This window comes from Mus musculus, chromosome 12 (genome assembly GCF_000001635.26).
Source record: "Mus musculus strain C57BL/6J chromosome 12, GRCm38.p6 C57BL/6J".
NCBI lineage: Eukaryota > Metazoa > Chordata > Mammalia > Rodentia > Muridae > Mus > Mus musculus.
Window position 1 is genome coordinate 110,891,493 of NC_000078.6, and position 25,016 is coordinate 110,916,508.

General features: G+C 43.6%; 1 protein-coding gene and 1 pseudogene across 9 annotated transcripts in view; both read left to right on the forward strand.

Moving 5' to 3' along the window:
• Tecpr2 (tectonin beta-propeller repeat containing 2) overlaps window positions 1-25,016 on the forward strand; it is an 83,152-nt gene that overhangs the window by 2,250 nt on the left and 55,886 nt on the right. For 3 of the 9 annotated variants that reach the window (XM_006515356.3, NM_001289510.1, XM_006515353.4), the window contains exons 2-4: window positions 4,595-4,882; window positions 23,158-23,286; window positions 23,855-23,986. Coding sequence is in view for 7 of the 9 variants with exons in the window: in NM_001289510.1 (NP_001276439.1) it covers window positions 4,664-4,882; window positions 23,158-23,286; window positions 23,855-23,986 (480 nt within the window). In the remaining 2 variants the exon portion in view is untranslated. Of the gene's footprint in view, window positions 1-276; window positions 319-3,982; window positions 4,035-4,594; window positions 4,883-23,157; window positions 23,287-23,800; window positions 23,987-25,016 lie in introns of those variants that run through there. The other 6 variants (XM_006515352.3, XM_006515351.4, NM_175336.3 and 3 more) reach the window with 4 other exon arrangements.
• On the forward strand, window positions 6,587-7,096 carry Rps19-ps6 (ribosomal protein S19, pseudogene 6; annotated as a pseudogene).

A 25,016-nucleotide genomic window follows, 5' to 3' on the forward strand; every position in this document is an offset into this window, starting at 1 on the left:
TGCCTCAGCCTCCTGAGTGCTTGAATTGTAGGTGTGCACCACCATATGTGGCTCAGCACAGGGGGTTTGAGAGAGATTAACCCAACAAGTATGTGTTGAGTGTTGATTGTACTGTAGCCTATTGGATGTTTCTATTCTTTGTTGTAGTTTGTCTGTTAGACGTGGGGGTTGGCAGAATCTTGCTGTGTAGACTTTGATTGGTGTGTAAACTGTCAGTGTAAGCCAAGCTGGCCTTGAGTTTATAGTGTTCATCCTCTCTTTACTTCCGTGTCCTAGGGTTACAAGCTCATTTAGGGGACCAGCATGGTGCCTTATCAGGTAAGGGCACTTGCCTTGCAAACCTCATGACTTGAGTTCTTAGTAACCCAGAACTGCACCTAATGCTGTGACTTACTGACCTCTCCGTGTCTTTCAAGAAAACATGTTTAAAGCAAAAGTCATTATGACAGCTATGGAAAACAGTTTGACAATGCATTTAAAATTTTTCACTTCTTGAAACCCTTGTTAGTATTGCTAATTCACTTCCACTGGACTAGCCTTTTTCTACTTTTAAATGTTTCCAAGGGTCTGGAGAAACAGCTCAGTGGTTAAGAGCACTTGTTGCTCTTTCAGAAGACTTGAGTTAGGTTCCCAGCATCCATCTCAAGTGGTTCATAGCCACTTCTAACTCTGAGTCCAGAGGCACTGATGCCCTCTTCTGAGCTTCAATGGCACTTGCAATATAATTAAAAATTAAAACTAGGGGCTGGAGAGATGGCTCAGCAGTTAAAAGTACTTGTTGCTCTTGCAGAGGACCTGAGTTTGAGTCCTAGTAGATGGTGGCTCATAACTGTCTGTTATTTCAGTTCCAGGGGATCCAATACCTTCTTCTGGCCTCTGCAGGTACCAGGTATACACATTGTACACAGACACATAAGCAGGCAAAACACCCATACCTGTGGTGGTGGTGGTGGTGGTGGTGGTGGTGGTGGTGGTGGTGATGATAAAATATTAAAAATAAAAGCTTTCCAAGAATATTTTTGGATATATTTCTATGCTGTTTATAATGGTAAAACCAACATTAAAAGAGAATTTTTGTGATCCATATAATGCATTCTTGGCGTTGTTGTTGCTGTTGTTTGTGTTTTTGAGCCAGTGCCCACCATGTAGCCCAGGCTGGTCTGAAGCTCACTTTGTAGTCCTCACTGGCCTCTAACTGGGGAGCCTCAGAAGGGCTGGGCTGTCATACCCTGCTGCAATCTTATTACTCCTGCTCCTTATTATCAGAGCCCTGTGCTCATACAGTGCTCTACCTGCTTTGAAAGGTAATAGCCAGTGGCTAACTGGCTTTGTCTGCCAGCCATGCTGTTTGCATTTGATTGGATCCTGTGGGTTTGTGCACTAGGGTGCTAGTGTTGCCTGATCCTGAGAACAGACATCTCCTAGTCAAAGCTGTGTGGTCCTTGTAAGGCTATAAATTTATGATGGCTAGTGTTTAGACAGTGCAGCTCTCATAGTGTAGATTTCTGTTGTATTAGTTCTGTGGCTTGGACAGGTTTCTGAACCTTTCAAGCTTTGGCTTCTGTTAAAAGAATATGATCCAGTTAGAGCCCTAACAATCAAGGGTAGAGTTACAATCATTATTGCCATTATTAGTCCCTTTCAGGATGTTTCTCTACAGTGGACCTCTACTGGATAGGCTGGTACCATGTGTGGAAACTGGATAATCATATCTGTGTTTTCCCAACCTCGAGCAAAAGCTCCTTGATATTGCTCCATTCCTGTCACTCACTCTTTCCTTCGCTGTTATCCTTGCTCATCATTCATTCATCTGCTCAGTGCATACCTGCCCAGTGCCTCTGACATCCCAGCCCTTCTCTAGATGCTCTAGGGGAGTAAGTGAGGCATTGTGGCCTCTGCTCTCATGGGTCTGTGTGTCTGTGTATGTGCACATGCATGCACATGCTTCCATGTTCAGAAAATCTAGAAAGCATGTAGACAAAGCAAAGCAGGCTACATGAGAGGAGTTAGGAGTGCTGTGCTGGGGCGGGTGGTTAGGCGAGATCTCGTGTAGGATGGGCCTTTTAGCAGAAACCTATTTGTTGAGGGCCTTCTTTGTAGCAAAAGCTGAATGGTACTTAGGTCATTGAAGGTGCTCAGGTGAGAATGGGTTTGATGAACCTAATCAGAAGAGGACTAAGGACTCAGTCACTCAAATGTAGAGTCATAGAGAACTCACTGTTCAAAGGGATAGTGAATTGAGCATCCCAAGAATTTACTAAGCAGGGCTCAGAAGGCCTCATGGGACCTGTGCTGGCTAATTTTTACATTAACTTGACACAGCTATAGTTACCGGAGAGGAGAGAGTCTCAATTGAGAAAATGCTTCCACAAGATCGGGCTGTACATGGTCCTGTAAAGCACTAATCTTTCTTAATTAGTGATTGATGGGAGAGGGCCTTGCCTATTGTGGGTGCTGCCATCCCTGGGCTGGTGGTCCTGGGTTCTGTAAGAAAACAGGCTGAGCAAGCCATGAAGAGGAAACCGATAAGCATTATTCTACTTTTGCTTCTGCATCAGCTCCTGCCTCCAGGTTCCTGGTCTGCTTGAGTTCCTGTCCTGACGTCCTCAGGTGATAAACAGCAGTGTGGAAGTGTAAAACAGGCCTTCTCCTCTCCAGTTGGCCTTTGGTCATAGTGTTTCCTTACAGTAGTAGTAACTAACGAGGAAAAAATCTGAAGGTGTAAACTCTACCTCCAGTTTGAATCAGAAAGATTGTCAGTGTATACCTATTGGTTATGTCGGAGCTATGGTTAAGGCTCAACTCTGTGGTCCACACTGGGTCTCACTTCAGTGCTTTCTTCTGAAAGTTGAGGAAGAGACCACCTGTGTGCTAGGGCAGAGTAAGGCTTAAATAAGTGAGTGAACTTTGTTAAGCTCAAGGTGCTGGTGAGGGTAGAGTATCTTGATTTAGTTCACAGAGTATCTTGACTTAGTGCAGGGTGACCATATCCCAAATACTGAGGTGGCTATGGGGACCTGGTTTTTCACCAGACATTAACAGGGGAGTTCATTTCTCTAGACTGGGCTTATTGTTATTGTTGTGTTGGAATTGCTGCTCGAGTCCAGACAGATCACACCAGGCCAATGCAATTCCACGTGGCAGAAGTTTATTGGGGGGAGGGGGGAGGAAGGGGTGACAGAGACAAAGAGGAAAGAGAGAAGAAGGAAAAGGGGGCGAAGGTCAGAAAGGGTCTGCTTTTTATTTAGGCTGTGACATAACAGCTCGCAGGCAGAGGTGGGAAGTGGACTCTGGGAATGTATGCAATTGCCATGGCAAGAGATGCGCCTATGAGTGACTTCACTGGGTTTGGAGGTGATCTGCCAAGCCAGTTCCTGATACCAGTAGTTCTAATACAGGCTTTCTCCTGTGTCTTGCTCAGACAGGTGGACTATATTGTTGGATGTTTTCAGTAGAGTCTTTTCTAGACTTCTTTTGGCTAGGCAGGGGTTGCAAGTGATTTTGAAGCTGTGTTTGTTGTTGTTGGGTTTTTTGTTTGTTTGTTTTTAAGAAAAGTTTGAGAATTTGTTTTTGAGAGTGTTTTCACTGTAGCCCAGGCTGACCTGGAACTCACTGTGTAGCCCAGGCTAAATTTGAACTTGGAGCAATATTCTTGCTGCAGTCTCTTGAATGCTGGAATAACAAGCATTCTTCTATCTATCCAAGAAGATTAAAATGAACTTAGGCTTGATCCTTGTGACTATTTAGGCAAGAGAGAGAAGTGCTTTGGAAAAGGGCAGTACCATCGTAGTCTTCTCAAAAGAGACCTTGCTCCTGGCTCACTTCAGTTCACACTAATCCTGAATTTTCTCATGGAAGCCCAGGGTTATTTCCTGTAGTTTGTGTATGTGTGTCCTCTTTTTTTTTTTTTTGCATTGGCCTTAATGGCTAGATCATAAACTCCTTAAAGAATTGTGCTTTCTGCTCTTCTATTTTACCCCAGTGTTGTGGGAGCTAGTCCTAACTGAAGTGCATTTGAAATTCAAATACTAAAGGTACCTCACTTCTCACTTACTTTTTCTGCTTAAGCTCCAATCATTCCTTTTTAAAAGGGTTGTTTTCATTTTCATTATTGTTTTACTATTATTATTTCATGTTATGGGTTTTGTCTGCATGTAGGTCTGCACATGGCTTTGCCCACAGAGGCCAAAAGAGGGCTTTTATCTGCTGGAGCTGGAGTCACAGATGATTGTGAGCCATAACGAGGGTGCTGGGATTGAATCTGAGGCCTCTGGAGGAACAGTCAGTGCTCTTAGCCACTGAGCCATTTCTATCACCCCAATTTATTTTAACTTTCATGTGTATGCCCATGTCTGGATGAGAGTATGTGTGTGCGAGTACTGTGTGGGTGGTGGCCAGAAGAGGACATGAGATCCCTGGGAGCTGGAGTTCCAGGAGGATGTGGGCTGTCTGACATGGGGAGTATTCTACAAGAGCATGACATGCTTTTAACCGTTACACTGTCTCAGCCCCTCTAGCTATGACTTTTATCTGCCTGAAAAAATATCATGTTCTCACTACACTATTAAACATTATTATTTTTTGGCATGACTAGCCTGCAGGTTTCCCTAGATGACGGATAAACATTCATACCGTTTGAAGAACATCTGTGGAAACCTTGACCATGGCATCGGTATCAGACCCTGTAACATTCCGAGAATTCTGCCCTTTGTACTATCTCCTCAATGCCATCCCCACAAAGATCCAGAGAGGCTTTCGCTCTATTGTGGTCTACCTCACAGCCCTGGATACCAACGGGGACTACATTGCAGTGGGCAGCAGCATCGGCATGCTCTACCTGTACTGCCGGCACCTCAACCAGATGAAGAAGTACAACGTCGATGTAAGTCTGCTTTTCTTTGCATCTGAGGATGTACCAGCTGTAGCTGCTGGTCCTACCCTGGGGTTCTAACTGTTCAACATGGGGTACTTTACTTTTGACTTGCTAGACTCCTTGCACCTCACTCCAACAATACATAGCTATTGTTTCCAGCTAAATATAATATAATATAATATAATATAATCAGCATCTGTATCTTACTTAGGATATAGCTTTAATCTTTGTTTGTTTGTTGATTTTTTTTGAGACAGGTTTTTTTGTTTTTTTCCCTGTATAACCATCTTGGCCAGCCTGGAACTCACTTTGTAGATCAGGCTAGCCTCAAACTCACAGAGAACAATTTGCCTCTGCTTCCTGAGCTCTGGGATTATAGATGTGTAGCACCACACCAGGCCATAGCTTTAACCTTAGAAACTAAAAAACAAAACAAAACAAAAAATCCTCACTATGTATATAGCCAGGCTAGCCTGGAACTCATAATCCTTATGGCTTAGTCTCTGAAGCATTACTATTTCAGGCACTTGAGGCCTTGCCTGGTAAATATGTTTTTTTTATGAGACTGAGTTTGATTTCTACTGTGCAGCTTTACTGCACTCTGTTGTGTCTGTGGTTGGTAGCCTTTTGAAGACTAAGGCAAGGCTTTTGTGTTTAGAATATAAAGCTCTTGTTTTAATCAACACAAGTATTATAATTTTGATTTAAAATTGGTTTTTAAAAACTAACTTAAATGAATCTCTGCTTTTGTAATTTTTGTTTGTTTATTTTCGTGTGTGTTATGTGTGTGAGTGACGGTCAGAGGACAATCCAGGGGTCCATCCTGTCCTTCCCCCATGTGGGTCCGTGGGATTGAACTCATATACCAAGCTTGGTGAGAAGTCCCTTGACTATTGTGCCATCTCAGCAGCCCTCTTTTTCTGAGGTGCTGAGAGTAAACCCAGGGCCTCATATCTGCTAGGCAAGCACTCAGCCACTGAGCCATATCGCCAGCTTTCTGTGCTTATTTAAAAATAACAAAAGTGATTAGCACTCATATGGCACTATTGGAAACCATTAAATACACAAACCCATTTAATCTTCACAAACCCTGTGAGATTTGTAAATTATCATATACATCTGTCAGAGAGACACTGAAGCACAGAACATGTAAGTAACCTGCAGATGAGCACTTAATAAATGGCAGCACTAGCATTTGAACTTTGACTGAGTAGCTGGTCTATATTAATATACTTTGTTGGAAAGTCAAGTTCAAGACCAACTAACGCAACAAGACCTTTCTCAAAACAAACAAAACTTCCCAGGATTGCCCTACCTTGAACTGTCTGTCGTAAGTAAGGTAGAGCTGGGAATCGTGGCTCACACCTGGAATCCCAGCACTTGAGAAGCTAAACAGGCAGACTGCTGTGACTTTAAGATTAACCTGGGCTACAGAGTGAGACCCTCTCTCTCTCTCTCTCTCTCTCTCTCTCTTTTTTAAGATTTATTTATTTATTTAATGTAAGTACACTGTAGCTGTCTTCAGACACTCCAGAAGAGGGAGTCAGATCTCATTACAGATGGTTGTGAGCCACCATGTGGTTGCTGGGATTTGAACTCAGGACCTTCAGAAGAACAGTCAGTGCTCTTAACCACTGAGCCATCTCTCCAGTCCCGAGACCCTCTCTTTCAAAAATAAAGTAAAATAAAATAAAAAAATAAAACCAACCCAAGCCCTTTCCCCTGGCTGGCAGCGCGGAGGCCGCACGATGCCTGGAGTTACTGTAAAAGACGTTAACCAGCAGGAGTTCGTCAGAGCTCTGGCAGCCTTCCTCAAAAAGTCCGGGAAGCTGAAAGTCCCCGAATGGGTGGACACAGTCAAGCTGGCCAAACATAAAGAGCTTGCCCCATATGATGAGAACTGGTTCTACACACGAGCTGCTTCCACAGCACGGCACCTGTACCTCCGAGGTGGTGCTGGGGTTGGTTCCATGACCAAGATCTATGGAGGACGGCAGAGAAACGGTGTCAGACCCAGCCACTTCAGCAGAGGCTCTAAGAGTGTGGCCCGCCGGGTCCTCCAAGCCCTGGAGGGGCTGAAAATGGTGGAAAAGGACCAAGATGGGGGCCGCAAGCTAACACCTCAGGGACAGAGAGATCTGGACAGGATCGCTGGACAGGTGGCAGCTGCCAACAAGAAGCATTAGAACAAAGGATGCTGGGTTAATAAATTGCCTCATTCATTAAAAAAAAAAAAAAAACCAACCCAAGGAAAATCTAGGAGGCAAAAGCCTGTGATATTAGCTCTCAGGAGGCTAAGGTAGGAAGATTGCAACTTTGAGGCCAACCAGGTCTACTTAGCAAGTTCCCGGCCAGCCAGGGCTACACAGCATGAGCTCGTCTACAATAAATAAATAAATAAATAAATAAATAAATAAATAAGAGGAGACGAAAGGAGGGATGAGAAACAAAGTATTCTTAGATGAAGGAAAACAGAACACTGGTTGTCAAAACCTGCTCAGGAATGACTGTTAAAAGAAGTTCTTCAGGGCTGGTGAGATGGCTCAGCGGCTAAGAGCACCAACTGCTCTCCCAAAGGTCTTGAGTTCAAATCCCAGCAACCACATGGTGGCTCACAACCATCCGTAACAAAAATCTGATGCCCTCTTCTGGTGTGTCTGAAGACAGCTACAGTGTACTTACATATAATAAATAAATAAATAAATAAATAAATCTTTAAAAAAAAAGAGAAATTCTTCAGACAGAGGGAGCATGGCACCAGGAATGAGTGGAAAGCGAGAGTAAGTTTTTAGGGAAGTACAGTAGCTCATGGTCCCCTATGAGTTTTTTAGGATGTTTTGACAGTTGGAAGCAAGCAGCATCCCTGCTGAGTTTTCAGTGATGGAGTGATGTGGGAGACAGTTAAAGCATGAGTAGGGTGCTGTGTGGTGCTAAGGTTCATACATTCTATATGCAGAGGTGAACTCTGAAAGGTGTATGTGGTTAGGGATAAGCTTAATGGTAAAGAGCTGTGCTTAGCATGTACAAGACCCTGGGTTCTTAGCATGTACAAGACCCTGGGTTCTTAGCATGTACAAGACCCTGGGTTCACTACAAAGTGCATGTTCTCTCTCTCTCTCTCTCTCTCTCTCTCTCTCTCTCTTACTCATACACACACATTGTAACCACTTAACAGTTTTTTTAAAAAAAATCTACATATACAAGAAGTTAAATTAAGTGCAAATAATTCAAACATATCTAAAAGAAAGGATCAGATCAGATTTAAAAAAAAGAAAAAAGAAAACCAGGTGCAGAAGCATGTGTCTGTTACCTCAGAGTGTGTGTGTGTGTGTGTGTGTGTGTGTGTGTGTGTGTGAGAGAGAGAGAGAGAGAGAGAGATCCCTGAAGCTCCTTGGACAGCAACTAGCCAAAATGATGAGGTTCAGTTTTAGTGAGAAACTCCTCTGAAAACAAAGATGGTGAGCTGGCGGAATAGTAGAATAGTGGAAGGAGATAGCTAGTCTCCACAGTGGTCCTTGGGTACTATGGGATATGCACACACACACACACACACACACACACACACATGCATACCCATATGCACACATCTACACTAACAGGTACATACACCACACACAACACAACACATACCACATACCAAACAAAAAGGTGAACAAACAGAAAGGGTGAAATAAATATAGCATTAGTCAAAAATTCAATTAAAATATAATATGTAAGTAAGTTAACAGTAAGAAAATAAGGCTGGAGAGATAGTTTCATGGGTAAAATACTTTCTGAGTCATTTCTTATGGTAGCCCATTTTAGGAGGAATGGAAAGGCCCTGAGCCTGTACGTGTCCATCCTAATTTTCAGTTGGAAGAGTCAGGGTGCATTAGAGTGATGAATGTTTCATTAACTTTAATCTGGTAGTTTCTAAAATGGTGCAGAAATTTGTGTCTCCTTGCAGCTAACAGTGTGCTTGTCTCATGTCTCCCCTTTCCTTTCCTGTGGGTGTAGCGCCAGGGTCTGTGTTAGCCCCTTCCTGTGGTGTCTGATCATTGATATGTTAGTAGCACTGCAACATGGAGGCCCCGTGTGTCCTTACCATGATTGCTTCCATTCATCGATGGCTAGGAATTTAATTTTAAAATATTTTTGATAGTAAGAAATACATATTAGTTGAAAATGGCAGCTCTTGCCTATAATTGCCATACTTAGGAGTCAGAGACAGGAAGATGATATGCGTTTAAAGCCACTGTGGGCAAGCTCCAGGCCAGCCTAAGTTATCTGTCTTGGTTCATTCTCCTAATGGATTCCCTAGGAATGGAGTTACAGATGGTTGTGAGCTGTCTTGTGGGAACCCAGTTTCGTGGAAGAGCAGCCAGTACTCTTAACCTCTGAACCATCTCTCCATTCCCGCAGTTCAGTTTAATTCTAAGTTTGTGTATGAGTGCACATGTGAGATGTATTTTTCCCTTTTTCAGAGAGGGTCTTCTGTGGACTCTCTGTTTAGCCAAGGATATCTTTTTACTGTGCTCCTTCTTCCTGGATCTCCCAAGTGCTGGGACCACAGGCAGCCTCTGGTCTTGGCTTCTATGGTGCTGGGGATCAAACACAGGCCTTCATGTGTACCTCGCTAGCACTGTGCCTACTGAGCTACATACCCAGCCCTCATCTCCCTCCCCACATTTGGTTTTTCCAGACAGGGTCTCTCTGTGTAGCTGTGACTGTCCTAGAACTCACTCTGTAGACCAGGCTGGCTTCAAACTCAGGGATCTGCCCTCCTCACCTCCCAAGTGCTGGGAGTAAAGGCGTGCACCACCACTGCCCAACCCCACATTTGTTTTTCATGGAAATTAACTAATTGATTTTAAAATGTAGATGAAATTATAATGACTAAAATAGTGTATAAGTGCAAAAGAGCCACCTAGGAGACAGTGACCTCCTGGGAAACAAACTTATAAAGCTTCAGTTATGAAGTTATGTGACATTAGCACAAACAGGGACAGATACACAGATAACTTGCACAGGACTGAGAGGGGAGACAACTATAGTGTATTTGGGCGCTAGAGTAGTTGTAGAGCTATATAGGCTGATGATCACGTGTGTGGAATGTTTGAGACCAGAATTGGTTCCAGTTTTTGGGTTTTTGGATTTTGGACTATTTGCATGGATTTTACTGTTTGAGTGTCCTCAATCTAAAAATCCCAAGCCTGAACTACTCTAAAACCTGTTGGACATCATGTTGGCTTTTGGACTAGGCTGGGGTTGGGGCTGGCCAAGCTATGCTACATGATATTTTCCAATACATGGGCTGCAACAATTGGTAAGAACATAGATGGGAAATGAAGCAGGATCCTGCTTCACTGCACGTGGTGGTTTTGTCAACACTTTAGATATTAGGGTATGGGGTGACTGGGTGCTCCAAAGCACTTGCCTGTCTTGTAAGAGTTAGCCCCTGGCAAGGTATGAGGATTATTTCCTGTCACTTGACAGCTAATGCTAATCCTGGCAGCCTAGGTGTCCATCTTCCTGAGTCGTTGCTTTACTCAGTTCTGTCTATGCCTGTGTTCCCTCCTTCTGCCCAGGCATCATACCTTCTTCCATTTTGCAGTGGAGAGTTAAGAAAGTTTTTAAAGGCCGGGCGGTGGTGTCGCACGCCTTTAATCCCAGCACTTGGGAGGCAGAAGCAGGTAGATTTCTGAGTTCAAGGCCAGCCTGGTCTACAAAGTGAGTTCCAGGACAGCCAGGGCTACACAGAGAAACCCTGTTTCGAAAAAAAAAAAAGAAGTGATTCTTATCTTATTTGGCCTTCTTAACCATTTCAGAATAGTTTGCATTTACTGCTGAAGTTTGTTGAGCTTTGGCTCATCACAAGAAGCTTATAATGAAAGCTTTGTCCAGCTTCACGGTTGCCAAGAGCCAGCTCACAAAGAGCACTTTCTCCTGATGTGGTTTTGTCTGTGTATAAAGGAAAAGCAGCCTGCCAAGGTGCCTGAGAAGATGGGTGGTGCCAGCCTAATGCTTTGGTGTGGGTCCAGAAAACCAGTCCAGGTACCTTTTAAATAGAATCGTCCTTAACAATTTTGTTTCGTTTTGAGACAAGGTCTCACTCTGTTGTTCAGGCTAGCTTTGCTTTCATGGCTGTCTTGGCTCAGCCTCTGGAGTACTGGGATTACCAATTTGAACATTCTCACCAGGCTTAACACTTTTGATTACTAGATTTCTGTTTCAGGAGGTTTTGTTGCTAGCCAGAGGACAGCAATATGTGGTGCAGGAAGTTAGGAATGAGGGAAACAGGAGATGGCCAGAGTCATCTTAAAGAAACAGTGAGCTGGGCAGTGATAGCGCAGGCCTTTAATCCCAACATTCAAGAGACAGAGGCAGGTAAATCTCTGTGTGTTTGAGGACAGCCTGGTCTACAGATTGAGTTCCAGGACAGCCAGAGCTACACAGAGAAACCCTGTCTCTAGACAAGACAAAATGAAATGGCAAGTCTGTTTGATGACTAAGGCTGCCAACCTGAGTTCTTTCTGGAGGTTCCACATAGTGGAAGGAGAGATCTTGCTCCTGCAAGTTATCTGTCCTCTGACCTGCACATAGCGTGTACAGTGTGTGTGCACACACATCCCAAATAAATAAATAATGCAAAATAAAATAAGCAGAAGATGTCTCCCAGGCCAGACTGAGAAAGGACTGCTTTTATACCAGAAAAGAGAATGTGACAGAAGGAAGGGAATCATTTGCTATGTCGCTTGGGTAATGGAGAGACCATGTGCTGTGTCCATGGATGGATTGCTTTGTTGGAGGTCTGTGCTGCAAGCAGCTCTTGTTCTGGGACTGTTCTGGTCTGATGTGGGGAGGGATGACCATGACCGTATGTGGCTGATAATCTTGGGATGTGTTCTAGTTTGAAGTGAAGTATTGTTGAAAAAGTAGGGAAAGAGGGTTACCACCAAATCTGATATAGGATGGCGCTAGCTAAGAAGTAGGTTGATGGCATAAGTGCTGTCTGAATACAGATTAATAGTCCTTTTAGGTATGTTAGGATCAGGAAGGTGGCATACGGTTCTTTAAATTGGGTAGATTTATCTGTGAGGGAAAAATATGGGTCTCAAGAGAATAGTCAAGGAGGGAGCCATCTAAAGAGTGGTATCGTTGTCAGCAGTTTATCCTTGGGGTAGTGGTTGTCTGTCTGTCCTGGGAAGCCAATGAGATTATTAGCAAAAGAGGCATGGTTTCTCAGGAGCCACTGGATGTCTGCGAGAGCAAAAGGTAAAATAATTACATTAGATTATTTACTTATAATTTATAAGGTGCACTCTCTTCCTGTCCTTATCATGGTAAATAAAGGGCTGACCTCAGTTAGTAGTGGAGGTGCTCCCCCTATTGGTGCATGGAGCCTTTCTAGAATCCCCTAAGGTTGATATAAGGCTCCAACTACTTTGAGGAAAGAATTGAATATAAGGATCTGGATTGGCTTAATAGACCAAAGGGTCTCCTTGGCTGCTGCTGTCAGAGAGCGAAGAGAGAAGAGGTCTTTGTGACCCTTAAGCAAATCAAATAAAGGCTATAATTGGCTGGTTGGTATGGGGAGCCGAGGTCTAAGCCAATTAATATTGCCTAAAAAGCTTTGAAGGGTATTTAGAGTTAGTAGATTGGGGAAGTCAATGACAGATTTAGCTGGCTGGACTAAGGTTAGTGTGATTTCTGTCCCTAGGAATGTGATGGGAGGATGAGTTGGATCTTATCTTATCATTCTGTTAGAGCTCTTTGGGCCTGTTGTTTAAAATTTTCTAGGGTTAATTTTTGATCTTGCTTTTTATCTTGCCATATTAATAGGTCATCCATGTGATATATACAGAGACCTGATGTAATAAAGAGTTTTAGTGTGTGAGTTACAGGTTCCTGGCAAATGGTGGGACTGTTAGCTATGACTTGAGGGAGTGCCCTCCACTCAACCCTGTCAGCTGGTCCTGAACTATTGACTTTAGGAACTGAGAAGGCAAAGTTTTTGCATTCTTATTCATGGAGTGGTATTGAGAAGAAGCGATCTCTAATGTCTGAAGTTAATAGCAGGGCATTTATAGGTATAATAGAGGCAAAGGAAAGAAAGACGCCTCCAGGTCCTGGTCTTCTCTTTTATTACAAAAGCCAGGGTATTCCAGGGGCTTCTAGAGAGACAAATGTGCTCCATGTCTAACTGGTGCTTAACTAATTTAAAAACTGTTAGGGCTGGTGAGATGGCTCAGTGGGTAAGAGCACCCGACTGCTCTTCCGAAGGTCCGGAGTTCAAATCCCAGCAACCACATGGTGGCTCACAACCATCCGTAATGAGATCTGACTCCCTCTTCTGGAGTGTCTGAAGACAGCTACAGTGTACTTACATATAATAAATAAATAAATCTTTTTTTAAAAATTGTTAATTTCTCCCTGTTTAATGGCCATTGTTCCACCCAGACAGGCTCTTCTGTGAGCCATTCTAGGCAGGGAGTAAGTTATTCAACTGCGGCCCTTACAATTGGGGGTTCTTTTGATCTTGATATTTTTGGTAATTTTCTATTTGGAAGCATTCTCCTCTTCTCCACTAGCAAGGACCACATTTAATTCTAAGATTCATAAGATTCTAAGATATCTCTACCCAGCAGGTTAGTGGCCACATCAGCCACTAGGGGACTAATGGTCTTATAAAAGTCGTGGCTCATAAATGCTTAGGAGAGACCACCTACTCCCATCAGTTGAAGCCCTGCTAGGAGAGTCCAATGAAGGGGAAGCTCGGCTCATCTTAGGATGGTCTTTTCTACCCCTGTGTTTACTAGGCATTTAAAACTTTTATTGTCAATTTTATTGAAAGTTTATTTTCCAGTATATTAGTGACCAGTGGACTTATATCTTCTTCCCTCTTACTGATGGGGCTGAGGGTTACCCCACACGGAGTTTAGAGGTGGCAGGGGGCTTGCCATCTTTGTCATGTTAGGATTTGTCAACCTTTCCCAGTGAATGCCTTTCCTGCAGCAGGGACAGATAGATTTGGGAGGGTTGGGGGCAGTTGAGTCATTTTGGGGGCAATCTCCTTTCCAACGTCCAGTCTCTACACATTTAAAGCATCTTGCATTAGACCATTTTACGGCTATGTCTATGGCATGCCTGCCCATATTCTGGGGTCATTCCTTTCTAAGTAAGGTTGTTTACAAGCATTGCCTTGGCTGCGGGGCTTGTTGTTATCCTGTCTAAACTAAAGAGAGTCTCTTGGCTTTTGTTTTAGGAAAGTCATTGAAAAGGCCTCTCCAGGTCCCATGGACAAGGGGGTTAAATGGTCAGGTGTGGTATAGATATGAGGACACCTGCTCAAAGCAGGTAGCAGGGCTGAATCCCTGTGGAGAAATTACCTTGGCTGAACAATTGGTTATAGTAAAGTAACTATTTATTAACTGAGCGGGGGGTTGTCCTTGTTGTGGCCCTATTTGTTGATTATGATATTTTTTTACCTGAATCTGACATTCATCTCTGAGGGTTTCCCACTATACCGAGGACTAGGGAGAGTAGATCAGCATTTATCTCTCTAGTCTTGGGTGGTTAAAAGGTTGTTAGTGAACCTTTGTAAAATAGATTTGGTTTATGGGACATGAATTGTCTGGATACATGTAGGTTAACCAGAAAAGTCTCTGTGGGTGAAGGTTCAGTATTTTTGGGCCATTGTGGCTGAGGGGGCTAAGGATAATTGTTCCCAGTGTCTTTGAGATTACTGAGCTGCCATGGTGGGGGGTTAAGGATCGGGGAAGGATAGAAGAGAGTTTATCTGGATGTCTTATGGAGCCTTGGTCTTCATTTCTGGGTCTTTGTCCTCTGTAGTCAATGAGGGCTCATAGAGTGAAGAGGAGGGTAAAGGGAAAGGGTGTCCTTGGCTAGGGAGTAACTTCTGTTTAAGTCAGTCAGCTTTTCTTTTTTCTTTTTATTAGATATTTTCTTTATTTACATTTCAAATGTTATCCCCTTTCCTAGTTTCCCCTCCGAAAATCCCCTATCCCCTCCCCCGTACCCCTGCTCCCCAACCCACCCACTCCCATTCCTGGTCCTGGCATTCCCCTATACTGGGGCCTAGAACCTTCACAGGACCAAGGGCCTCTCCTCCCATTGATGACCGGCTAGGCCATCCTCTGCTACATATGCAGCTAGAGCCACAAGTCCCACCATGTGTTTTCTTTGATTGATGGTATAGTTCCAAGGAGCTCTGGGGGTACTGGTTAGTTCTTATTGATGTTCCTCCTATAGGGCTTCAGACCCCTTCAGCTCCCTGGGTATTTCTCTGGCTCCTTCACTGGGGATCCAGTTGGCTTTTCTTTTTACTTTTTCTTTGTTTCTTTTTTTTTTTTTTGGTTTTTTGAGACAGGATTTCTCTGTGTAGCCTTGGCTGTCCTGGAACTCACTCTGTAGACCAGGCTGGCCTCGAACTCAGAAATCCGCCTGCCTCTGCCTCCCAAGTGCTGGGATCAAAGGCGTGTGCCACCACTGCCCAGCTCCAGTTGGCTTTTCTAAAGTGGCTAAATCAGCCACTTGACAAGTCTCAGGGTCGTCGTCTTCATTTGAGTCTTCCTGTATCCTCCTGCATTTCATCCTCTAACAGGTCATCTTAGGTTTTGTGTTTTCCCTATGCATGGCCTGATGGCAGCTATCATAGAGAGAAAAGAGAGGGGCAAAACATAGCTTTCCTGGGGTTCCTTTTTATCAACCATCTGGGCAACACACATCCAGAAGTCAGGGTCAGAAGTATGTCCCTGTCAACATGACCCGTGTGTGAGTTGAAGCGCCTCAGTCTGGAACTCCAGGTTCTCCTTTTGGGAGATTTTAAGTCCTTTCCAGTTAAGTGAAGCCTTAGGGAATTAATTAGGAAATCCCTTAGATGTGGTGTTGAGTTTGCCATTATAGAAAAGACAGGAAGTGCCACTGGGTGTTGCTCAGTGTTCCAGAGGCAGTTCTGCTGGGGGAGGAGGGTGGTGGAAGAAGATTGAAAATGCCCCAATTAGCACAAACAGATTAAGAGACTGGCAACCATCCTAATGACTTTTAAAAACTGATTGCTTTGTGACCAGTTTTTTAATGAAAGGTGTAAAGGTTACTACCTACAGTAAGGCTGTTTGGTCTGGAAAGAAAGTAGGGGGACCTTTAGCCGATGTCACGGGTCACTCCTACTGAGAGGCTTCAGTTGTTCCTCCAACTGCACTAGGTGGGACCCTACCCTAAGGTGCAGACAAAGGTAAAGCAAAGGAGGAGCAGAGATGACGGATCACAAGCTGGATGCTCAGGCAAGAATGCTGCAACCCTCTGGGGTCCAGGAGTATCTGATGGATCTCCCCTCTCCTCAGACGTTGTTAGTCACTGGCCCACAAGGGTAGAGGGAGCAGAGGCAGCAAGCAGGGTTCAGACAACCATGAGTATGATGGAAGGACTTCCCGATACCCTTCAGTGAGACAGCTTTACTGTTTCAGGGGTAGGTATATAAGGGTTTGAGGGTTACAGGTGGAAAGAGCTGATTGGTCATAACATAATACCTAATTATCCTACAGCTGAGTGGGACTTGTGTGCTGAATCATGCAGCACTTGCAGGAAGCTCCGGGCAGGGTCTTCCTCCAGATATGGTCAGACACTGTGCTTAGAGACGCTCTCCAGTATGGTCAGAGGAGAAGGGGAAGTCGTGCTGGACACTGTAGACTGTTACTAAAGTAGCAGGGTCTTCCAGCACTTGGAGTTCATTCTCCTCAGCTTTCCTCAGGCTGGAGTCCCAAGGCTTTGTGTGGTTGGTAGGGAACTGCTGGAAAGGAAGTCACAGGGTGGTTTGTGGCTTCAACATCACTTTCTGTCCTGTTTGGGCTGCATTGTCTTTATTTTTGGTGCTGTGGATTTTCCTTTCTTTGTGACAACTCAACAAAACATTTCGAAGTTTTGGTTTTTTTCCTGTCTAAGGATTCCCAGGTGTTTGTACTGTCTGAGGTTGAAGTCTCATTGTAATTGCAGGCTTTTCCACCAGAGCTCAAGTTCCCGAAATAACGACTCTGAGAGTTTATGAATAATTGCCTAGGCCATAAGCTTGGGCTTGTTCCCAGACTAGCTCATAACTTAACCCGTTTATTCTAAGTCCTGCCACGTGGCTAGTTACCTCTCTTCAGGTTCGTGCAACTGTCTCCATCAGCTTTCAGGGCAAATCTCTCCCACACCTGACTCTAGTCCAGAATCCTCTCAACCTGCCAGAACTCCTACCTCCTATTTCCTGCCTATGCTAATAGGCCAACAGTTTTGTTTGTTTGTTTGTTTGTTTTGTTTTATTGACAGGTGATGTTTCCACATAGTACACAAGAGATTCTTTACATCTTATAGTCTGTTTCTGTCTGAATTGTGCTTAAGTGCTGGTAGTCTGTTTCCTGGGGTAATTTGGTTCTTAGAAACTGTGGCATTTATTAATGATTAAATAATATTAACTCAAGGTTAGCACATAGGCTTATTAGAAAACATATATACACATACATACATACTTTTACACACACACACATACATACATACATACATACATAGTTCACACACACACATACATACTTACACACGCTGCAGTGGATACTGAATGATTAGTTTTATTTTGAGACTATGCAGGAAAACTACACAGTTTTAAATTTGTGCTATGGCATGGCATGATCTCTAAATATTTTGCTTCCTTATGTAATGTGGTTTTGTAGTTACATATCCTTAGGGAAAATGCCCTTTCAGTATCTTGTTACCACATTAAGGCTTTGTGAGTCCAGAATCTATTCTGTCACCTTCTCCCTTAGAAACAATGTCAGTGAGTTCTTCTGTCACCATCATTCTAATGTAACTTAGCTCCAGGGAATAAAATCCATGAGTCCTTTGTCCTTTTCACACTCAAAGAAGACTGTCAGTGAGATTTTTGAATTCTCTCAGAGAAGGCCCAGAGCCAAGTCAGAGCAGGCCTAGAGACAGTCATGCCTGCTTGTGGACCCTGACTTGATTCCATCTCCCTTAGACACATCACTGAGCTCCTTGGAGTTTACCCCTTCTTTTATAACATGAAGATAGCTATAACTTCTCCCTTTCTAGGTAGCTTGTAGCTTTAGCAATGCCGATACAGTGCTTAACAAGTTGCCTAACACAATAAAACAAAAAAAGAAGGTGGCTGTCTCTGTGTGTGGTGGTGCATTCCTTTAAACCCAGCACTCAGGAGGCAGACAGGCAGAGAGCTTTGAGTTTGGACCAGCCTGGCCTGCAAAGTGAGCATGAGTTCCAGAAAAAAGAAGAGAGAAGCTGGGTGGTGGTGGTGGCAAATGGCAATGGCACATGCCTTTCTAGCACTCAGGAAGCAGAGGCAGGCCAGTCTCTGACTTTGAGGCCAGCCTAGGCTACAGAGTGAGTTTAAGGACAGTCAAGGCTATGCAGAGAAACCCTGTCTAGAAAAACAAACAAACAAACAAACAAGCTGTTGCACTGTTGTTATATTGCTCTCGCCAGCCCAACAAGGTCTTGATGGAGTTTGTCTTCATTATGGATTTACTGCCTTAGGGATTCATTTCATTAATTGTTTGCTAGACTTGGCTGTTACTAACTTTGACCTGAACTATTGCAGCAGGCCTGAGCTGGTCTGTCTTCCTAGCTCCACTCCCTTGTTCCTCCCATCTGCCCCTAACCATAGTCAAGCAAGACCTGACTGGTAATACTAGCAGCATTAAGGATCTTGAAAGCATCACTCTGCTCCTTATTACTTAAGATCCAGATTTGTTAACCTGTATCTCCATCTGGCATTGGATTTATTTATAGCCCATGAAAATATTCTGAAAGCTAAAAAGTAGCATATGAAAGCGAGCTGTCGGTACCACCCCCAGTTGCTGTAGGCAGCTTTTTTTTTTTTTTTTAATGTGCATGTCTCATAGCTAATCTACAAGAGGACCAGGACTATGACCTACTTTGGTAAACTGAGGCTTCACTTGGTACCCAGGGTATGGAGCTTGCTCTTGTATACACAGCAGGCTGATTGCTGTAGAAATGACTGCATCAGAAACTAAAGGGATTTACCAGAAGGGAAAACTTCAAGCTTAGATATTTGTGTTCTGTGCCATGGTTTTAATAAACTTACATGGAGCTTGAGTCAGTGTTAATAGTATTATTGATTTAAGAGGCAAAGATGCTGGGAATCGGTTTATAAATCCTTTTTGGGTATATTATTTAATCAGCTGGGCAAACCTGGGCCAGGCAGGGCAGGTACCACCTCTCAGTGCTTGTCCACGCTGTGCTTGTCCACGCTGAGAATCAAGTTGGTCTTGGTTCTGGGTTGGAGTCTTTTGACTTCAGACTTTTTTCTTAATTGCTTGGGAAACATCCTCTTGTCAAAGCTCCTTCATTATATTCTCACTCCCTTAGGGTTTTGAGACGTGCTCTCTCTCTATGCTCTCTCTCTATCGTTCTGGCTGTTCCTGGAACTCACTATGGAGACCAGGCTGGCCTCAAACTCACAGTTTGCCTCTGAGTGCTGGGGTTAAAGTCATACACCACTATTCTTAGCCTTTGGTTCTCTCTTAATAAGAGTTCTGTTTACTCATGATTAACCAGCATTTCCTTCATTAGAAAAGAGTTCTTTAAATTTTTGTTATTGTGAAGATTAAGAATTTAGAATGGCTGGGCAGTGGTGCCACACATCTTTAATCCCAGCACTTGGAAGGCAGAGGTAGGTAGATTTCTGAATTCCAGGCCAGCCTAGTCTGCAGAGTTAGTTCCAGGACAGCCAGGGCTACACAGAGAAACCCTGTCACAAAAAAAAAAAAATTTTTTTTTTTAGAATGAAAAGTGGGGTTTCTGGGAAGATGTTGGAGCAGGAACCACTAGCCATTTGCTTCCTCTCCTTGCTAAAAGTTATTTGTTCAGAATCTGTCTAACGAAATCTATTTGGAACTCAAGTCTATTAGCTTGTGACCTCTTGAGGCAGCTTGATGGTTAAATGTGGTAGATTTTGGTCAGTTTTAGTCTGTAGCACATTAGCAGATACCTATGTCTCACCCCTCACCTGTGAAAAGCAGCTATGTGCCTGGAGCACCTCATGTTTGGATCCAGGGCAGTCAAAGGTCCTCTGTCCTCTAAATATTGGGAGGTAGCGCTTTACAACTGGTCCTTGCTTCTGATCCGAGATGTCAGTAAAGTAGGTGGCCATTTTGAATTTCCCCTCTTTGTTACAGGGTCCTCCCTTTTCAGCTGAAATGACTTCCAGATATTATTATTATATATAATAATAAGTAAATCTTTGGGCCAGAGCAAGCAGGGACTGGGCGAGTGGGGCTGACAAGAGCGAGCAGAGGTCCTAAAAAGTCAGTTTCCAACAACCACATGAAGGCTCTGTACAGCTACAGTGTACTCACATACGTAAAATAAATAAATAAATCTTAAAAAAAAAAAAAAACCCTTTCTTTTCCACTACATCTGGTGGGTGATAGGCTAGAAGGGAGGTTAAAGCATTTGGGAACCATTATTTAAATTGGAGTTGAGAAAAATTTAAGCTTCCACTCGGTGTTTAAGATCTTGTACTGCTGTTGCAAAGGGCCCATGTCTGGTTCTCAGCAGGGCATCGGGCTGTGCACTCCAGCTTCAGGGCATTCAAACCCTCTTATGGCCTTCAGTCACCTGCAGTCATATACACTTGCCCACACAGATATACACATGTGATTTTAAAGTAAACTAATTTTTTTTATATTTCGAAAATACATTTCTTTTCATACAATATATTCTGATCATGGTTTCTCCTTCATCTCCCAAATTCTACTTATTTTCCTACCCATTCAACTCCACATTTTCTTCCCCTCTCTCTTTAGAAAACAGACAGACAAAATAGAATTTAAAAAACAGAATAAAACAATACAAAAAACGAAGAAAAAGCACAAAAAACAAAACACATGCAGATATACATACACCCACATACCATAAAACCACAAAATTGGAAACCATAATATACAAACATAGTAAGTATATGTTTGTATATAAGGTAAAAACATGCCTCCAAAAGCCAGGCAGTAGTAGAACCACCTTTAATCCCAGCATTTAGGAGGCAGAGGCAGTCAGGTCTCTGTGAGTTCAAGGCCGTCTGGCCTACAGAGTGAGTTCTAGGACAGCCAGAGCTGTTACGCAGCGACATCCTGTCTCACATCCCACGCCCCAAAAGCCCCCAAACATAACATTAAGTTAGTTTTCTGTTGGCCATCTACTGCTGGGCATGGGGTCTACCTTCAAATGTGATTTGTAGGGGTTGGAGAGATGACTCAGTGATTAAGAACACTGATTGCTCTTCCAGAGGTCCTCAGTTCAAATCCCAGCAACCACGTGGTAGCTCTGTAATGGGATCTGATGCCCTCTTCTAGTGTCTGAAGACAGTGACAATGTACATAAAAATAAATGGATAAATCTAAAAATATTATGTGGCTTGTATATCCAGTGGCGCTCAGTTGGAGAGGATGAATTTTTCATTTACAAGCACTGTCAGTCGGAGGTAGCTTCTTGGTTAGGGATGGGTGCTTGTGTCCATCTCGCCCTCATGGTTGGCACTTCATTTACCTTGGACCTCTGTAGGCCTTGAACACACTACCACAGTTTTTATGCGACAAAACTTTGCATCTCATCGAACAGAGAGAAGTTGAGCTGATATCTAACTAGAGCCTTCACCCGTACTAACTGGCATTCATTGTACCGAAAGGCACTCTGCACACCAACCTAGCTGTCTTAGTTAGGCTTACTACTGCCTAAACAGTCACAAGATCATGCCTAAGTTCATTTGAATCTTCTTGGATAGGGAGAAGAATGCTTTCCTAGCATTCAGGAGACTGCAGCAAGAATATTGCTCCTAGGCTACAGTGAAAACACTGGAAAACAAAAGAAAACAATCCCCACCTTTCCTTATACATTCTAGCTCTGCTTCAAAAACCCTTCACCACTACCCCTCCCCCAACCAAAACACGATCTAGAAAAGATTCTACCAAAACAGTCAAAGATATAGTTGATCTATCTGAGCAAGACACAGGGAAAAGCCTGTACTAGAACAATAAAACCAGCCGGGCGTGGTGGCTCACGCCTTTAATCCCAGCACTCGGGAGGCAGAGGCAGGTGGATTTCTGAGTTCGAGGTCAGCCTGGTCTACAAAGTGAGTTCCAGGACAGCCAGGGCTATACAGAGAAACCCTGTCTCGAAAAACCAAACAATAAGCCCACTTGGTGGGAGCCATCCAGGAAAATGCTGTGGTAAGCAAGAGAGCTTTCTGGAGATGGCCCACCATTTTACATAACTGCAATGGGTGTGCACTGAAGAGGCAAGGACCCCAAGGACTTTGTCCCAAGAATACTTCTTGCTGCTGATATGCCCGTCAGTGCTGTACTCCTCACATGTCTGACATAGCCTACTGTTTGCTGGATTTAATCCACTTTGTTGGGCAGATTTCCTGCAGAATCAATATGAAGATGTACTTTCATGTAATGATGCTGTTTAGATGAAATGATGATTTCATAATTTCTGATAATGATTTTCTAAAACTCCTGAATTGATTCAAGTAATTTTAAGCCCCTCTGCAGAATAAATAAGAAAGTTGCAAAAAGAGTTCTGTGAATCTGCATGTGTCACAATGCATGTACTTTGTAGTAGGAAAAGAAATAGGCTTGGGACCAATTTATGAACAAGGGGAAACATTCACTCTAGGCTAGGAATGAGGCCACTGATCTCAGAAGCTAAGGTCATAAACTAGGAGTGGGTGATTTATTATAGGTAAAAGAACAGAAAATAAATGACTAACTAGTTTATCTACACAAGACTTCAAAATAATAAGACAAGACAAATGACCTGTCTCTTCACAAAAACCTTGTTAACTTATGCCATAAAAACTATTGCTTTAAATTTAAGGAATTGTTAGTCAAGTTTGAAGCTACCCTAGACTGCATATAACTGTCTTCAGACACACCAAAAGAGGCCTTTGGATCCCATTACAGATGGCTCTGAGTCACCATGTGGTTGCTGGGAATTAAACTCAGGACCTCTGGAAAAGTAGTCAGTGCTCTTAACTGCAGGGCCACCTCTACATCCCTATAATAATAATTTTTTAAATGCCGAAGTCCTAGAATGATCTGTCTTTCTGACGTTGTTCACATTTTCAATCAGAAATTTATATGCTGCAGCTCAGGAGCCTTCTTTCATGGTTCCAGCTTTATAGCTGCTTTTTATTTTCTTCGTCTTGAGTGTTTCTCTGGTCATAGATGATTTGTTTCTGATGTGTCTTCATTTAGGGGAAGATGGAGTCTATCACTGTGGTGAAGCTGCTGAGCTGCTTTGATGACCTTGTTGCAGCAGGCACTGCCTCTGGGAGGGTTGCAGTTTTCCAGCTTGTGTCTTCATTGCCAGGGAGGAACAAGCAGGTGAGTGCTCAGGTTCTCTGCCTCTCTTCTTGCCAGTTCCTCCAGTGCCTGGTGGCTCCAGCCTTTGACCCAGCACTCCAGAGACAGAGGTCAGAGGATCTCTGTAAAGTGTCGGTGGTGGGGAGTCCTCTTCTGTCTGACATTGTACTGTTTATGATTGGGTGACATCTTTGTCCCTGCTTGGAACATTTGGCATAAAGCACAAATCGGTGCTCTTATTTTTACTTAATGCCCTTTTGTGGTTTTTCTATTTTTTTTGTACTGGGGAGTGTGTGTGTGTGTGTGTGTGTGTGTGTGTGTGTGTGTGTGTTCGTGTGTCCTCTCTCTCTCTCTCTCTCTCTCTCTCTCTCTCTCTCCCTCCTTCTTTCTACCATATAGGTCCAGGGATTGAACTGACATCCTGAGGTTTGGCAGAGTGCTGTTGTCCATCTTGTTGGCCTGTCTGTGAGTTTCGAATGTGGATAGACAGAGGGAATCTGAGTGCAGTTCTACTTGGAAAACCATCTCTCCCCAGAGTAGGAGTGCAGTCACAGCAGCTCTCCTTCCCGTGATCTCTTGTCATCCGTAGCTGCGGAGATTTGATGTCACTGGTGTTCACAAGACCAGCATCACAGCGCTGGCGTGGAGCCCCAATGGGATGAAGCTGTTCTCTGGAGACGACAAAGGAAAGATCGTCTACTCTTCTCTAGATCTAGACCAGGTAAGGTGATTTTCAGAGATGCTGGCCATCGCCACCTTTTATCTGTAGTAAGCAGCAGTTTTGCCTCTGTGTTCTCTCTAGAACCGTGCCCTTGAGCTGCTAACATTTTCTTTCATGAACTTTTTCAGTGTTCTATAAGCTCCTACTTCTCTGACTAAAGAATCAACAGTAAAAATTATACATGTTTGAGGCAGGCCTGGTGGTGCCCTATAATTCCAGCACTCAGAGGCTGAAGCAGGAGGACCTTGATGAGTTTAAGGCCAGCCTGGGCTACATAGAAAGTGCCGAGCCAGCTAGAGTTACATAGTAAAACTCTATATCAAAACAAACAAAGGAACAAGTTGGACGAGTTTTCAGGATATCTTATGGTATTTCTGTATTTACATGCTGTGTGCAGTGCTCAACTTAGCTCCTCAAACGTGTTTGCTGTTCTCGTGGCTGCTGTCCAGCAAAGAGCTTGTCATCCTTCCTGAGTCCTTGAAATGCTATCAGGAAGGATGCACACAATTTCCCAGTCATGTCTGTGACCACATGCAGTTTGTGTGTGACCTAAGGAACGTAATGAGGGTTGTTGTCGTGAGCGTGAATGTGGCTTGTTATGTACAAGAGTATGGGAGACGACCAGTAGCTACATAGCTGAAGAAGTGACAGTTGACTGTCGGTAGTTCCTCATGGGGAAAGAGGGTCTTGTGAGCCCTCCCCTATTGGTTTTGGATCTTCCGTGGGTAGTCATAGCAACTATGACTTCATGGCCATATCCCCAGAAGATAATATTCTACAACACTCCTTCTCGTCTTGGGGCTCTTACATCCTTTCTGCCCTATCTTGAGAGGTGTTCCCGGAGCCTTGAAGGGGATGATACAGATGTTCTGTTTAGGGCTTAGCCTTCAGTTGACATGAATTCTCAGCACTCTGACTAGTTTTGAGGCTTTGCAATTAAGTTCTGCCTACTACAAAAAGAAACTTCTCTGACTAACAACGAAAGAAGCACTAATTTAAGGGCATAAACCTAAATATTTAGAAGGCAGTT